The sequence below is a fragment of the Spermophilus citellus genome (assembly GCF_964194105.1).
Source record: "Spermophilus citellus genome assembly, chromosome: 1".
In the NCBI taxonomy this organism is placed as follows: Eukaryota; Metazoa; Chordata; class Mammalia; order Rodentia; family Sciuridae; genus Spermophilus; species Spermophilus citellus.
Genome location: NC_138182.1, coordinates 74,610,512 through 74,627,199, shown reverse-complemented (window position 1 = coordinate 74,627,199; position 16,688 = coordinate 74,610,512). Strand labels below are relative to the sequence as shown.

Here is a 16,688-nt window from a genome sequence, read left to right as displayed (position 1 = left end):
AAAAAAAAAATTTCTTACATATAAACTCAGAAACCTTGGCTTATTTTCTTTTACTATATAACTATAAATGTGCAAGCTTATCTCAACTTCTGTTCAATAGTATACATTATCAAAACTGATTTCAACATATTTTACTAGGGTAAAGAATATATCAAAATAAGTATCCTTCTCCTCCAGGTGAACCTGTAATAGATATTTTAATATGTCCTAGTTGTGGTGTATGCAAAAAAAGGAAATAAAATAATGCAACTAACACTTGCTGACACTGTCAAGACTTCTATTTACTTATACTTACCTCTAGTTACATACAGAAGGATCAAAGAAAAATCTTGTCAGATCTAACAAATATGGTCAAATGGCAACAATAAAAGGGCAAGCTAGTATCACACCCAAATGGCCTCACCAAATAAAAACCAACCAAACAAGCAAGCAAGGAGGAAGGAGAAAAGTTTAAAGCCAAGAGTAAGTCTCCCTTATTCTATAAAAATCAGAAAAATAGGCAATACCCGCCTCCCCCTACACACACACACTGTTCATCTATAGGTCAAACTGGTAACACTAAAACCTAAGCAAACTCTGGCTCTTCACTCTTATGCATTTTTTTGTATGCAAAGCAATTAATATAAATGCTGAAGTCATGTCAGTAACTATTACTAAATAAGATGAATTCAGAGACTGATAGTCAACAGTTGATAAGAACAAATGCATGACAATAATGTTCTGCATTTAAGTTTTTATGTATGTTTATCATCACCATTCCCAACTTCATGCATTTCTGATTACATAATAAACTTTACTCATTGACCATGGAAAGGTCAATGAGAAAGTATTTAACTGCACAGTGAACATATAATGTTCACTGCCTGTTCTTGAAAGAACACTTGGTGTTTGGGGAGACATTAAAAAATTAGTAAATCAAGTTCTCCCCAAAAGCTGTATAATTATTTTTCTCAAGAAATCATACAAACAATAAATACATAGTCTTATAAATTGTTTAAAGTACAGAAGAAAAATTCACTTTCACCTCATTTCTCAAAGGAAACTTAAAGAATTTGGTACTTTTTGCCATATAACATTTTCTATGCATGTTTCTGTGTGTGTGTGTATAAAATATAAACCTAATACGGTAAGCTTAAGAAGCTTAATCTCAGCAGTTTAAGAAGCTAAGGCAGGAGGATCGAAAATTCAAAGACAGCCTCAGCAAAAGCAAGGCACTAAGCAATTCAGTGAGACCCTATATCTAAATAAAATACAAAATAGGGGTGGGGATGTGGCTCAGCGGTCGAGTGCCTCTGAGTTCAATCCCGGGTATCCTTCTCCCCAAAAAGAGAGAAAAGGTATTATTAAATTCCAAAAACCCTACAATCATATGTGCATGAGGGGGTTTTTTGGTTAGTCTTTTTAAAATTTTTTAGACTTTTTTAATTGTTTATATTAGTTATATACAACATTAGGATTCATTTTGACATGATTATAAAAGCATAGAATATAATTTGCTCTAATTCAGTCCCCAGTACTTTCCCTTACCCTCCCCCCTTCTCTCCCCATTCCCTTTCCTCTACTCTTCTGATCTTTCTATTTATTTAGTTTTTAAAATTAGTTTTTAAACTGTGAGTCCCATATAGAGTTTAATCACATACACCAATCATTAAAGAAAAAAAAAAGCTCACTCTAAAAAGACAGATACATAAGTTTAACAAGAGTATTTTAGCAGTGCTTCCTCCATGTACTTACTTAGGCCTTTGTAAGACATAGGTTAAAAGGAATGTTCGCAGTGACTCGATGCTACCTTTTTCCAAGAGAATCCACTCTCGGACAACTGCTTCCATTATGGCTGTGGCAGCTTGAAAAAGGACATAGTCCACTTTACTAGTTTCTGAGGAAAAAAAATTGAAAACTTTCTTTAAACTGTAGTTCACATTACCTTGGGCATTTTGCATTTATTAATTTTAAAACAGAACTTTTCAGACAAGGAATAAGATGATTACCTGTTCATTTTTTAATCCAGTGACCTTGCTCTAGCACCACAAAGAGGTTAGTTCCTCTCAGAAGACACCTCAGGCAGGTGGCAGCTAATCACCGATCACAATTTTCACAAACTTTCCTCACCTCTCTTCAACTGTTACTTCCAAAGCATGAAGAACTAAAAAATAACACAGCTTTAAAAAAAAAAAAAATAAAAAATATAAAGCAATCAGAAAATATACTAAGAGATTCTCACCCTGTGCAAAAACAAAACTTTGTATCTGAAAAATCTCTTATTAAATTGGTCCTTGAACATTACTATTTGTGATGAGCCATGCTGTTAAATTATTTCGGTTTTTAAGTAATTAAGCCTTTAGCAGGATGACCCATCTCCAATAGCAAGTTCAAAAATAAACACAAGCATGCTGATGTTATTTTTTCAAAATATTAAAACAAAATGAGCCACATTTACACAAGGTGAGAAGTTCTCATAAATTTTCTGATTGCGCTACTGATCAAACTGAGTAAAATCCCAAGCTACTAGAAAGACCCAGCCTTAACTAGTGAGTTATATTTTCTATACTAAAAACTGAATTGGGGGGAAAAATAGAAAATTAACATATCTAATAAATATTTTATATTAATTTTCTATTTTTTCATCTCTTCACCAATGACTACTACAATCAGTTTCCAAACAGCATTATCAAAAGGGAGAAACAGTCAAAATGAAGTCAAGAAAAGGTAGAGTTTTCTGAAGGTCTGAAAAATAACCATAATGTGAAATTCTTGAAAAGTCTATAATTAGACTCCAGATTATTTGCCAAGATCACTGGTCATGAGCATTTAAAAGCCATGAGAAATTAACTCTTGAGTATAGAATGGCACCTTCAAGAACTTATCAGAAGAGCATGAAGACACAATCCAGGCACACTGTTTTCTCTCTTGTTCAAAAGCTCAGGTCATTTAAAAATCTTATGAATAGTCTTGACACAATTAGCTATAAAAATAAGGGGGGAAAGTGTGGCCTACATAAATTCCTATCTATTGTACTACTATATAGGAGGTCTAAACATAATAAAACTAGTAAGAAAAACCAATTTGGACCTTTTAAAAAACCTTTTATTATTCCATGCTACATTAAAATAAATTCTAATTGAGATAATTAGAATTCACAAAACTTTAAAACATTTAAAAATATAATAGTTAATAAAACAAAGCAGTAACTTTTAAAAGGTGTGATCCTATTATAAAAAGAAATGTTTAAAGTTCCAAGAAAGGGGGGGGGGGATGACGATTTTATTCAGAGAAGATTTAAAACAGAAACAAGCTACATTTAGGACATTTAAGGAGAAATATAGTACTGTCTCATAAAGTAATTCAAATAATCTCTCACTTATGACCCTCTTCTAAAAGAAAATGATGATTGTTTGCCTGTCTTTGTTTTCCTTGCATTTTTAAGGGCAAGGAAATATTTAATATAGATTTTTTAACAAGGAGGTAAACTCTATGGCACTCAGAATTTTAGAATTAGATCTCCACAGATCATCTAATACAATTCCTACATTTTACAGCTGAAGAAACTGATGCCAGAAGACTAAAGGGAGAAAATTTGAGGTCATAAGCCTAGCAAATGTTCCTTGCAATACTAATCCATCCCTAAATGCATATGCCACTGAAGACAAGATCAAATAAGCACCTTCTGATACTCATGAGCACTGAAACATACTTATTTTTAACTATTTATACTTATATCCTAGTCTTTTTGTGCCCTTTTGGTTGCTATTATAAAAGAATAATGACATTTCAAAGTTTTCAAGATACAACAAAGTTTCATAATTTTTTCTTAGCTACCTGTGCATGGTATTAAAAGAAGACTTCTAAATTACTACTCCTACAAGAAGCTGTTACTGAGAATGGAAAAATGTGGGAAAAAGAAAGCCAAATTCCAATTTAAAGTAAGAACTTTAGAAGCCTACTGATAGGAGATAGAACACCTATGTCCATGAGGCTTATTTTTACTCCTTGGTAAAAAGATATATGAAACTGTAAGATTTTCATAAAGAACATAATTCATCTAGAATTTCTTCTTTAATTATTTTTAAGAAGATATGTCACTGACTACTACACTGCCAAGATGATAAGTTATTTGAGAACACTTTAGCAGGAATGCCTTCCCTTGCCTGCCACCACATAACTTTCTTTAATAATCATTATGAACATAAAATTCATTTTTATCTTATCAGCCATCTAAAACTAGACCAAACCATGCAGACAAAAGTTCAAATGAAGTAAATATGAGAGGAAGAGCACTACATTCTTATCAAAAAAAGTTTTTTAAGAGAATAAAAATAAGCCATTGATGCTCAACTACTACAACCTCTTCTCTGGCCTTAAAAGATTTCTATCCAAAACACAGAAAAAATAAGGATCAAAAAGTCTTCTTTTTTGACTTAATGGTATTTATGCCCACCAACCAATAATAAAGTCTCAGATGAAAGAAGACAAAATTAATAGCTTTACTGAAGAATTTTTCCAAATACAAAGAAGTATAAGCTTATTAGTCTCACTGACTTTTTGTTAGTTTATTTCACTTTGTTTTGCCTAGTTCTGAGGTAAGAGGTGAATCAAACTCATTTCTCCCTCTGAAAAGGACAAAAGAATGCTACAAAGTTAACTCCAGAAAACGTAAGCCAATCCCTCACAGTTCTTGGTTCTTTAACAAGAACAGAACTGACAGGTTTTTTGAGGAAATAACTGACCCTAAAAATTTTTACTAATTCCAAAGCACCAAAGATTTCTGTGGTGAAGTAGGCTACAAGTACTCTTCTGACAAAATACACAAGCATGCAACATGCACACACACATAGACCACACACATACACACAGAAAAGAGTAAAGAAAATAAAACTAGAATGAAAACAAAAGAGAAAGAAATGAGGAAAAATAAGAACATATAAAACTCAAGTTAAAGAAGTTTGAAGGAAGAGCTTTAAGAGACCAGAAAAGGGAGACATCAAAGAGAAAATCTCCCCTTTATCAGAATATATTTCCCAGACATTCTATAAAAATGACATATAATCCCTAAATAAGAATGTGAAAATTCTGAATTGTGATTGACTGCCACTTGTATGAGAAGTCTTCTTAGAGGAATTTGCCCTTCTGTGCTGGTGGCAACTGAGTAAGGAGTTAAAAAGGATTTTTTTTTTTTTTTTGTGAAGTTTAGATGTAAACATTAATGTAACACAGGGCTATGCAGTACATTAATGATTATGCTTATCATACATGCACTCCACCTTTTAAATAGTTAATGTCTCAAAACCCATACTAATATTAAAAGCATGGCCAGAACTAGCAATACTACTCTTTAGAAAATTTTATCAAGAAAACAATAATAATCCAAAACAAACTCAAATCATAAAAAAGCAATAATGGTTCATAAAATATATATACTCTAGAAAGGAAAGAGTGATATAAACAAATATGCTCTAATAAAATACTTATAACTTAGATCAACTATTTCCAGCCAATCTAGAATGACAACTGCATTACAACAGAAAGTCAGATGGAACACTGATGGAATTCTAGTCAATGTAGGTAAGGCATGAGCCATAAAAACCAGACTAATTTTAGGTTAACAGTTTAATACAATAGTTTTCTAAATCTATTGATGATGAACAATTTCAAAGCAGTAAGGGTGAAGTAGGCCTCCCTTAAATTCTTTATGCTGACGTTTTACTTCTTTTACTTTAATATTAAATTAAATATTCTCCACAGGTAAAGAAATTTTCTTAGTAACACAAACAAATCCATCCAAGTATAAAAACTAATGACTTATAAGTAAATTAATTAAAATGGCCTCATTTAGAATTGAAAGAGTTATTAAAACTGTTGCTCTTAACAGTAAGAATTCCTGAATAATATAAGAGCCAGGTTGACCATTAATGTTAACTCCTTGCCAACAGAAAAGACAGCATTTTATAAGCCAGTCATATTCCTAAAAAACTATCTTAAATGAGATACTGTGGATATGACATTGACCAAATTGTTCACAAAGTGTTCTTAAGTGTAATTACACCTGCATCTCACAACAACTTAAGATAGCCACATCCCTTAAGGCAAATGTATCATTATTCCCACAATGCAAATGAAGAGGAGGCCTGGAGAGGCTGGCTTCCTAAAAGTGACAGTGGCAGCCAGATCTCAGTTCCAACACCAGTACTCTTTCCATTACAACTTAATGTGTCTCATATACTCTTTTACATAAAGCATTTTAAACACATAACCATAATTATGGCTTATTTCAATCTGGAAACCAGAGTATTGGTAACAGATAACCCTATTAAAAGCACAAGAATAAAAAGTCAGATGTTTTAGCTCCTAATGCTCAACTAACCAATTTTATGTTCATAGATGACTCAAAGAGCCTTTCAGAGCCTTAAACATGTTATATAAAAAATAGCTCCAACTAAGAAAACAGTCAAAAATAATCAGGCTATAAAATAACAATAACCAGTGAAATCTCCCTTACTATTATTGAAAAGCATCTAAGAAACAGATGGCAATGTCATATACAACTCTTAGAAAACGCCACCTTTGGACAAGAAAATTTTAATTCTTGTGATTTTTTTTTTTAGAAGAGAGATCACTTCTGTACATGTAAGGTACTCATAAAACAAATCTCACAAAAGTAAAAAAACAGTGCTTTATTTTATGATATACAGTGATAACCTATCTGAAAGTATCTGATAACTGCTAAGCAAGTAGAGTTCAAATTAAATGGCTTAAAAATTTTAAAAAATAAAATTAAAAAAAAACCTATGGGAAAACAACTAGAAGAAAACAGAACTCTCTAAAAGCAATTTTAATTTTGAAACACTGGGGAAGAGATATATTATAGTGTATGTCTTGTAACAAATGATATGACACTTAAGAACAACTGAAAAAACAGTTTTCCTCCCACCATTAACAGTTTTAAATTATTGAACACCATATCTAAGAGGGAAAAATCCAAAGTATAAATAAAGTTTCCTTTCTGGTTTCCCAGAATATCTTCAGAGCCACTGCAGTATGATAATTTTTAACAGAAAATTATTAGCTACAAGACTCTGCTTATTGTTAAAAGGAATTTAAAATAGTACATGTTCAGGACAGGAAAACCATATTTGATTATGTCAAAATATTTTAAAGTGAATACTTACCCAAAATATGCTTGCAAACTGCAAATGGTGATTTTGATTTCCTAAATGATAAGAATATGTGCTCTGCATGCTGGCGTTGTTCATTATTGACCATGGAAGGTGGTGCCTTGAGAATTAAAAACAAAAAGAGTAACTTAATGAGAAAGCTTTTACAACAGCAATCCCACAAAAGAAAATGTTTTCACTGCTGAAGGAGCAACAAGGGAACAAATTTTCTCTTGACTCTTAAAGAAATTATAGTATAAAATAAAACTTCATGATAAAGATTTAAAATATAGTTTCAGGGAAAAATAAATTCCTGGCAAGGTTTGAATCAGAATTCTTCAAAGCTGCCTGCATTTTATAACATAGATACCTAACATTAAAAGACTGGTGAATTATTATCAACTTTTATTCCAAAATATACCACTCAGTCTAACTTGACCCAGTTCAAATAAGGCCTAGATTCTTCAGAACTGGTGAAAATCCAAGTTACTAAAAAACAATTTCTAAAAGCAATTATTTATGATAAAAGATCAAATAATTCTATCTTAAATTTCTAAAATCACCACTAAACCAGAGAACAGTTAAAATTTGGAATTTATAGAACTGTTCTCTAAATAATAAATTTATCAGTCAAAAAAGCTAAAACTTCTATCTAACCAAAAATAACTTTTAAAGTCTGTTCACATTTTTAAATTCCACTTTGGTTTAACAATCTTTCTTCTAAACCAATCTACCTAAAATATATACTCCCATTATATGGTTTGATTATCTTTTGATCCTAAATATCTGAAGAGAAGAGGAAGAGATTGCTTATACAGCCTACCAATCCCAGTTTGGGAATAATAAAGGTTTATTCTTCTACCATCTACCCAAAATTGTTTCTGAAGCTAATGATTCAGGTAGATGATAAAAAAAAACAAAAAACTTTTTATTCTTACTAACTTAACTACATGAGAGGGTCATAATTTCAACCATATCAAAGAATCTGAAAGATGAAAAACATTTTTCAACCAAATTCATTAAAAATAATATTAATTTTGCAATATTAGTCACTCTAATTTCAGTCAAAGTAATATAATAAATATATATACATATATATTTATAAAATATAATAAATGTATAGGGGCTGGGGTTAATGCTCAGTGGTAGAGCGCTTGCCTAGCATGTGTGAGGCCCTGGGTTCGATCCTTAGCACCACATAAAAATAAATAAATAAAATAAAGGTATTGTGTCCATATAACTAAAAAATAAAATATTTTTTAAAAAAATGTATAACCAAGAAAAATGAATTACTGTAATAATCACTTAAGTGAATTCCTATAGAAAGTCAATTCTGATTATTCCTAATGCTCTAGCACCCTCTACAGTTCTCTAGATAAAAATGAAAATTATTTTTCTTTTTATAATTATTTTTTATTTGTTTTCAGAAAAAATGAAAATATTTCCATTAAAGAAATTGTTTATTTATAATAAAATTCTTTATTATTAGTTTTTAAAAGGATTTAGTAATAAAATATTATCAAGCTTAACTATATCCTATAAGTATTTTTGTCCTTCCATCTGTAATTCTTTATTCCCAACATTTTCCCTAGTACAATAAGAAGAGTTTATATTTTTACAAGGTATCTCATCATTGTTTGCTCACTTTACCCTGAATATATGACATATTAGTAAACATTACTACCCATGTTCTACTGCTATGTAGAACAAGTCAATTCTGGATTACCTCGGCAATTTCTGAATCATTCTCATTATTCTATGCAAATTTTTTTTTTTTAAGAGAGAGTGATAGAGGGAGAGAGAGAGAGAGAGAGAATTTTTCAATATTTATTTTTTAGTTATCGGCGGACACAACATCGTTGTTTGTATGTGGTGCTGAGGATCAAACCCGGGCCGCATGCATGCCAGACGAGAGCGCGCTACCGCTTGAGCCACATCCCCAGCCCATTCTATGCAAATTAATATGCTTATTATTCTACAAATAAAAATTGTTTCTAAAGCAAATGATCAAAAAGACACCCTGATAGTCATATACATTTACTCTACTAAGAACTGGTGTGAATAAATTGTTAATACAGAATGCAATGTACATTCTATAAATAATGAAGTGTAATCTAAAAGTTTATATTAACCACCTAGTTGAATACTATATCACACAAACAATAAAATCATCAAATCAATATATTAAATGGCAAGATGACACTCCTAACACCAAAATTTCAAATTCCTTCTTGAAAGCAAGATGTGGTGGTGCACACCTATAGTCCCAGCTACTCAGCTGGTTAAAGCAAATGATTGCTTGAACCCAGGAGTTGAAGCCAGCCTGGATAACAGAGCAAGATCCTGTCTCAATAAATACACAAAAATTCCTTCTTGAAATTAACCTGGCTATGGATTCCAAATACAAAGTCCCAAAAAACTTCAAAAAAAAAAGCAACTCTCAAAGATTCTAAAGATTGAAACTCAAAACCAAAAATACACATTTTTCCTTCAAATTTCCCCAGGTGGTACTGACCCGCACAACACACCTGTCAAACTTCTTAACCTTCAGAAACCTAAACTTATCCTTCAAAAATCTGCTTCAGTCTCTCTTTCTTTCATCAGTCTTCCTTAACCTTTCCCCAGTCCGCCTGAGCATGTTTCTCCCACCTCCAAGATGTACATTGGGTGTATATCTCTGTTACCCACCTTTGCATAATGAACTGCGACAGTCTTCATCCCCAGTCCTTTTAGTTTTTTTTGTTTGTTTGTTTTTGTTTTTTTGAGACAGGGTCTCCTTAAGTTGCTGAAGGAATTGCTGAGGCTAATCTTAAATTTGCAATCCTGGGGCTAGAGTTGTAGCTCAGTGATAAAGTGCTTGTCTAGCATGTGCGAGGCACTGGGTTTGATTCTGGGCACCATATATAAATAAATAAAAAAGAAAAGTCCATCAACAACTAAAAAAATAGTGTTAAAAAATTGCAATCCTCCTGCCTCAGCCTCCTGAGTTACTGGGATCACAGGCATGCACCACCAAGCCTGGCTCCTTTTCTTTATTAGTTTTCTGACACCAGGACTTTATTTTACTCACCTCTAAATTCCTAGGGCCTACCAAATATAAAAGGGAGAGGCACTTAATGATAATAATAACTAGCATTTATTAATATTTAGCAATGCTGGGCAATATGTTAGATAGATACACACACACACACACACACACACACACACACACACACACAAAACAGGAAAGAAGAGAGGAAGGGAAAATGGAGGAAGGTAATTGGATTCATCCTTACAATGACCTTTTGTAAAAGATATAGTAATCCCTCCTTATCCTCAGTTTCACTTTCCTGAGGTTTTAGTTAACCCACAGTGAACTGTGATTTAAAAATGTGTCATAGAAAATTTCTGAAATAAAGAATTAGTAAGTTTTTATTTGTGTTCAGTTCCAAAAAGCATGATGAAATCTGGTGTCATGACATTCCATCTGGCCAAGGACATGAAACAGCCATTTGTCAACCATTCACTACCCACTCATTAGTCACTTAGTGGCTGTCACTTTGTAGCTATCCTGAGTATCAGATCAATTGTCAAAGTATCCCAATGCTTATATTCAAGCAACTCTTATTTTACTCAATAATGGCCCTGAAACACAAGAGAAGTGATGGTGGTAATTTTCAGATAGTATATTGTCATAATTGCTCTACTAAATAGTAATAATAATTACTATTATTATCATCATCATCATCATCATCATCATCATCATCAATCTCTTACTGGGCCTAACTTACAAATTATATTTTATCATAGATATATGTATGTAAAGGAAAGAACATAGTACACAGAGGATTTATCAATCTCTTACTGGGCCTAACTTATAAATTATATTTTATCATAGATATATGTATGTAAAGGAAAGAACATAGTACACAGAGGATTTATCAATCTCTTACTGGGCCTAACTTATAAACTATATTTTATCATAGATATATGTATGTATAGGAAAGAACATAGTACACAGAGGATTTAGTATTATCCACAGTAGGCATCTATTGGTGGTCTTGGAATAAACCCCTTGTAAATAAGGGAGGGTACTACTATGTAATTATTATGCTCATTTTACAGATGAGGAAATTGAGGCAAAGAAGGTGAACATAAAGTCACACTATTAGCAGGAAATTAAGCTAGAAATTAAATCCAGGAAGTATGAATGCAGGTTCCTAACTGTGAACAGAAATTATATTTAAAAGGATCAAATGTAATCACACCAGAGACCCTGCACCTAATAAAGGAAAAAGTAGGCCCAAATCTTCATCAAGTCAAATTAGGCCCTGACTTCCTTAACAAGACTCCAAAATGGCAAGAAATAAAATCAAGAATTAATAAATGGGATGGATTCAAACTAAAAAACTGCTTCTCAACAAAACAATCAATGAAGAGAAGAGAGAGCCTACGTTTTTGGAAGCAAATTTTTGCCACATGCATGTCAGATAGAGCACTAATCTCCAGGATATATAAAGAACTCAAAAAACTTAATACCAAAAACACAAACAATACAATCAATAAATGGGCTAAGGAGCTGAACAGATACTTCTCAGAAGAAGATATACAATCGATCAACAAATGTATGAAAAAATGTTCAACATCTCTAGTAATTAGAGAAATGCAAATCAAAACTAAGATTTCATCTCATGCCAGTAAGAATGGCCGTTATCAAGAATACAAACAACAATAAGTGTTGGTAAAGATGTGGGGGAAAAGGGACACTCATACATTGCTGGTGGAATTGCAAACTGGTGCAACCAATATGGAAAGCAATATGGTAATTCCTTAGAAAACTTGGAATGGAACCACCATTTGACCCAGCTATCCCACTCCACAGTCTATACCCAAAGGACTTGAGAATCAAAATACTATGGTCACACAGCCACATTAAAGTTCATAGCAACACAATTCACAATAACTAAACTGGAACCAATCTAGATGCCCTTCAGTAGATGAATGGGTAAAGAAACTGTGGTACATATACACAATGGAATATTACTCAGCATTAAGAGAATAAAATTATGGCATTTGCAGGTAAATGGATGGAGTCGGAAAATATCATACTAAGTGAAGTTAGCCAATCCCAAAAAAACCAAAGGCAAAATGTTCTCTCTGATAAGTAGATGCTAATCTATAATGGGGGTGGGAGGCATGGGAAAAATGGAGGAACTCTAATTGGGCAAAGGGGAGGGAGGAGAGGGGAGTGTGTATGGAGGCAGGAAAGATGGTGGAATGAGATGGACATTATTACCCTAGGTATATGTATGACTGCACATATGGTGCAACGCTACATCCTGTTCAACCAAAGAAATGAAAAGTTGTGCTATAATTGCGTACAATGAATCAAAATGCATTCTGTTATCATATATACCTAATTAAAATAAATAAAATTTTTTAAAAAAGGATCAAATGTACGCTAAAACTCATCCTTCTTAAGACCTGCAAGTAGAAAGGAAGCAAATCTCCCCCTAAGTCTTCCTCCAGGACCCAATACAGACATTAGGGTGTTTTACATAGATTGTGACATTTCAGTAAAGAAATTAGAACAAAGGAGCCTTTTTGTAGTCCATTCATGTTCTACTGTGGACACTAACAGTAAAGGGCTCATACTTCAGTATTGAAATGAAATAAATCAGAAGAGTTGGGAGCAATAGGTAGTGAAACAGCAGGAAAAGAAATAGCAGGTGACCAATCCCAGAGTCCTCAGGAAACTAAAAACAGGGATGGGGGGGAAACTAGGTGTGCTTCTCAAGAGTCACAATAGCACACAACCCAGAATGCATAAATCATAACTCAACTGACTGATGTCTACGGCTCCAACTGCACCGTGTCATTGATGTGGCCCAATGCCTTCAGTTTACAAAATCTCCTAGAGAACACAACCAATGGCTCAGAGCTGAAAACATTCAAAGTGAAACTCTGGAGATTATTTACTGAAAAAAGGATTAATCTCATGTTTAATTATTTGCTTTTTTTTGAAATACTGGGGGTTTGGGATGGAGGAAAAAAGAAAGACAAAATCTTTGGTTTCTATTCTAAAAAGTATATGAGCACTGATTATATGACTACCACTTTTCCAAAATCAAGGGATACAAAAGAAAGGAAAAAAGTCCCTGCCTTTTTGGAATTCTATTGGGGGGGGGGGGAGAGGTATTAGTCAACAATTACACAAATAATTAGGAGTCCATAAATTCTGCCTCTACTTATTCTGGCTTCCTCCCCACCCAGGCTGCTTAAGCCTTTCCTCAAAAAAGTCAGAAATCCCAATCATCAAATCCCACAAATATTATACTCCTTTTTTCCTTGAGAAGCAATAATTATTTTAGTAACAATGGCTACCATCTATTTACCAGAGTGCTAAATTCTTTACATATGTTATCACATTTAATCCCAACAACACCCCTGTAGGAATTATCTCCCCTCAAAAATATAGAGAGAAACTGAGATTCAAAAATTCTTACATATCCAAGATCACAAAGTTAATAAGTATTTTACCAGATCTTAGTCTATGTAACATTAAAGTCCATGCTCTGAACTTCCTTAATATTACTGCTGGGGACCTGCAGTTCGATAGACTAGTAGCTGTCAGGTACCTAGTAAAAAAACCAAAATAATATTCTTTTTAATTTTATTCTTATATATATATATTAATTGCAGGGTTGCCAGGGATTAAACCCAGGGGGGCAATTAGCCACTGAGCCACATCCCCAGACCTTTTTTATACTTCGTGAATGGTGTGACTCTCCTTTTGTACAAACCAGAGAAATGAAAAATTGTGCTCCATTTGTGTACTATGAATTGAAATGCATTCTGCTGTCATATATAACAAATTAGAACAAATAAATTAATTTTTTAAAATAACTAAATAAATGGTGCTAAAGAACTGGATATTTTTAAAGCAAAACATAAAATTGTACCTAGTAAAAAATACTATATGAATTTAAGATCTAAAAAAGAAAAGCAAAACTTTTAACAAAACATTAGAAAGAAAGCAGGAGAGTATAATGTAAGCGTAGGGAAGGATTTCTTAAGCAATAAAAACTACAAATTCTTTTAAAAATTAATAAATTTGCCAGCCACAGCGGCACACGTCTGCAATCCCAGCAACCTGGGAAGCTGAGGCAGGAGAATCCCAAGTCTGGGGCCAGCCTCAGCAACTAAGCAAGGCCCTAAGAACTTAACAAGACTATGCCTCAAAATAAATAATAAAAAGGGCTGGGATGTGGCTCAATGGTAAAACCTCTGGGCTCAATCCCCAGTACAAAAAAAAAGAAAAGCTAATAAATATAATAATATATTCAACCCTCACTAGTAAACATGAAAATGCAAATTTTAAAAAGTACTATCGTTTCTAACTGATGGTTAGACAGAAATTAAGTACAAAAACAAGTGTTTGGGAACTCTGATGTACCACAGATTATTATACACTGTTGATGGCAAAACAGAACATTCACTGAAATTTAGGATCATCTGATGGGTCTTGAACAACAGATATGTACGAGTCCACTTCTAGGCATGTATTCCCTAGAGAACTTCTCCCCATACACATAAAAGTCACAAAGTTGTTCCTAGAGCACCATAAAAGCAAGGAAGAAAAATAAACAATTCAAATTCCCATCAATAGAGAATACACCGCAGTATAGTCATGCAGTGGTTTATAAGGCAGTTAAATGATTGAGCTAGAATTATAGTTATCACTATGAGTAAACTCTGAAAATTATTCTGAATAGAAGAGGCAAATGACTATAATATATATATATATATATATATAGTATCATTTACATTAAAATTTTTTAATTAACTTTTTTTACTTATATGACAGCGGAATGCGTTACAATTCATATTATAAGCATAATTTTTTATATCTCTGGTTGTATACAAAGTATATTCACACCAATTCGTGTCTTCATACACGTACTTTGGATAATAATGTCCATCACATTATTCCACCATCATTTCTAACCACATGGCCCCCTCTCTTGCCCTCCAATCCCTCTTCCCTATCTAGAGTTCGTCTATTCCTCCCATGATCCATCTCCCTACCCCATTATGAATCAGCCTCCTTGTATCAGAGAAAACATTTGGCATTTGGTTTTTTGGGATTGGCTAACTTCACTTAGCATTATCTTCTCTAACTCCATCCATTTACCTGCAAATGCCATGATTTTATTCTCTTTTATTGCTGAGTAATATTCTGTTGTGTATGTATGCCATATTTCATTTTATCCATTCATCTACTGAAGGGGATCTAAGTTCGTTCCACAATTTAGCTATTGTGAATTGTGCTGCTATAAAGATTGATGTGTGCCTGTGAACCTGTAGTCTTTTGGGTATAGACCGAGGAGAGGGATAGCTGGGTAAAATGGTGGTTCCATTCCCAATTTTCCAAGAAATCTCCATACTGCTTTCCATATTGGCTGCCCCAATTTGCAGTCCCACCAGCAGTGTAGGAATATATCTTTTTCCCCACATCCTCGCCAACAAGTATTGTTGTTTGTCTTCATAATAGCTGCCCTTCTGACTGGAGTGAGAAGAAATCTTAAGAGTGGTTTTGATTTGCATTTCTCTAATTGCTAGAGATAATGAACATTTTTCCATGTATTTGTTGACTGTTTATATATCCTCTTCTGAGAAGTGTCTGTTCAGGTCCTTGGCCTATTTATTGATTGGGTTATTTGTTGTTTTGGTGTTTAACTTTTTGAGTTCTTTATATACCCTAGAGATTAGTGCTCTGATGTGTGAGGGGTAAAGATTTGCTCCCAAGATGTAGGCTCTCTATTCACCTCACAGATTGTTTCTTTTGCTGAGAAGAAACTTTTTAGAGTTCATCCCATTTATTGATTCTTGATTTTTATTCTTGTGCCAAAGGAGTCTTATTAAGGAAGTTGGGGCCTAATCCCACATGATGGAGATTAGGGCCTACTTTTTCTTCTATTAGACGCAGGGTCTTTGGTTTTATTCCTAAATCCTTGATCTATTTTTGAGTTGAGTTTTGTGTATGGTGAGAAATAGGGATTTAATTTCATTTTGCTGCATATGGAGTTCCAGTTTTCCCAGCACCATTTGTTGAAGAGGCTATCTTTTCTCCAATACATGTTTTTGGCACTTTTGTCTAATATAAAATAATTGTAATTTTGTGGGTTAGTCTCTGTGTCCTCTATTCTTTTTTTTTTTTTTAGCATTTTTTTTTTAAAGAGAGAGAGAGAGAGAATGAGAATTTTAATATTTATTTTTTAGTTTTCGGCAGACACGACATCTTTGTTTGTATGTGGTGCTGAGGATCCAACCCGGGCCGCACACATGCCAGGCGAGTGCGCTACCGCTTGAGCCACCTCCCCAGCCCTGTGTCCTCTATTCTATACCACTGGTCTACCAGTCTGTTTTGGTGCCAATACCATGCTGTTTTTGTTACTACTGCTCTGTAGTATAGTTTAAGGTCTGGTATAGTGATGCCACCTACTTTACTCTTCCTGCTAAGGATTGCTTTAGCTATTCTGGGTCACTTATTTTTCCAGA

At 33.4% G+C, this 16,688-nt stretch overlaps 1 protein-coding gene across 2 annotated transcripts in view; it reads right to left on the bottom strand.

Moving 5' to 3' along the window:
• XPO4 (exportin 4) overlaps positions 1-16,688 on the bottom strand; it is a 129,286-nt gene that overhangs the window by 81,247 nt on the left and 31,351 nt on the right. The window contains exons 2-3 of one of the 2 annotated variants that reach the window (XM_081288741.1): positions 7,164-7,269; positions 1,735-1,876 (exon numbers count right to left, since the gene is read on the bottom strand). In XM_081288741.1, the coding sequence (XP_081144867.1) occupies positions 1,735-1,876; positions 7,164-7,269 (248 nt within the window). Of the gene's footprint in view, positions 1-1,734; positions 1,877-1,988; positions 2,128-7,163; positions 7,270-16,688 lie in introns of those variants that run through there. The other variant, XM_081288742.1, reaches the window with a different exon arrangement.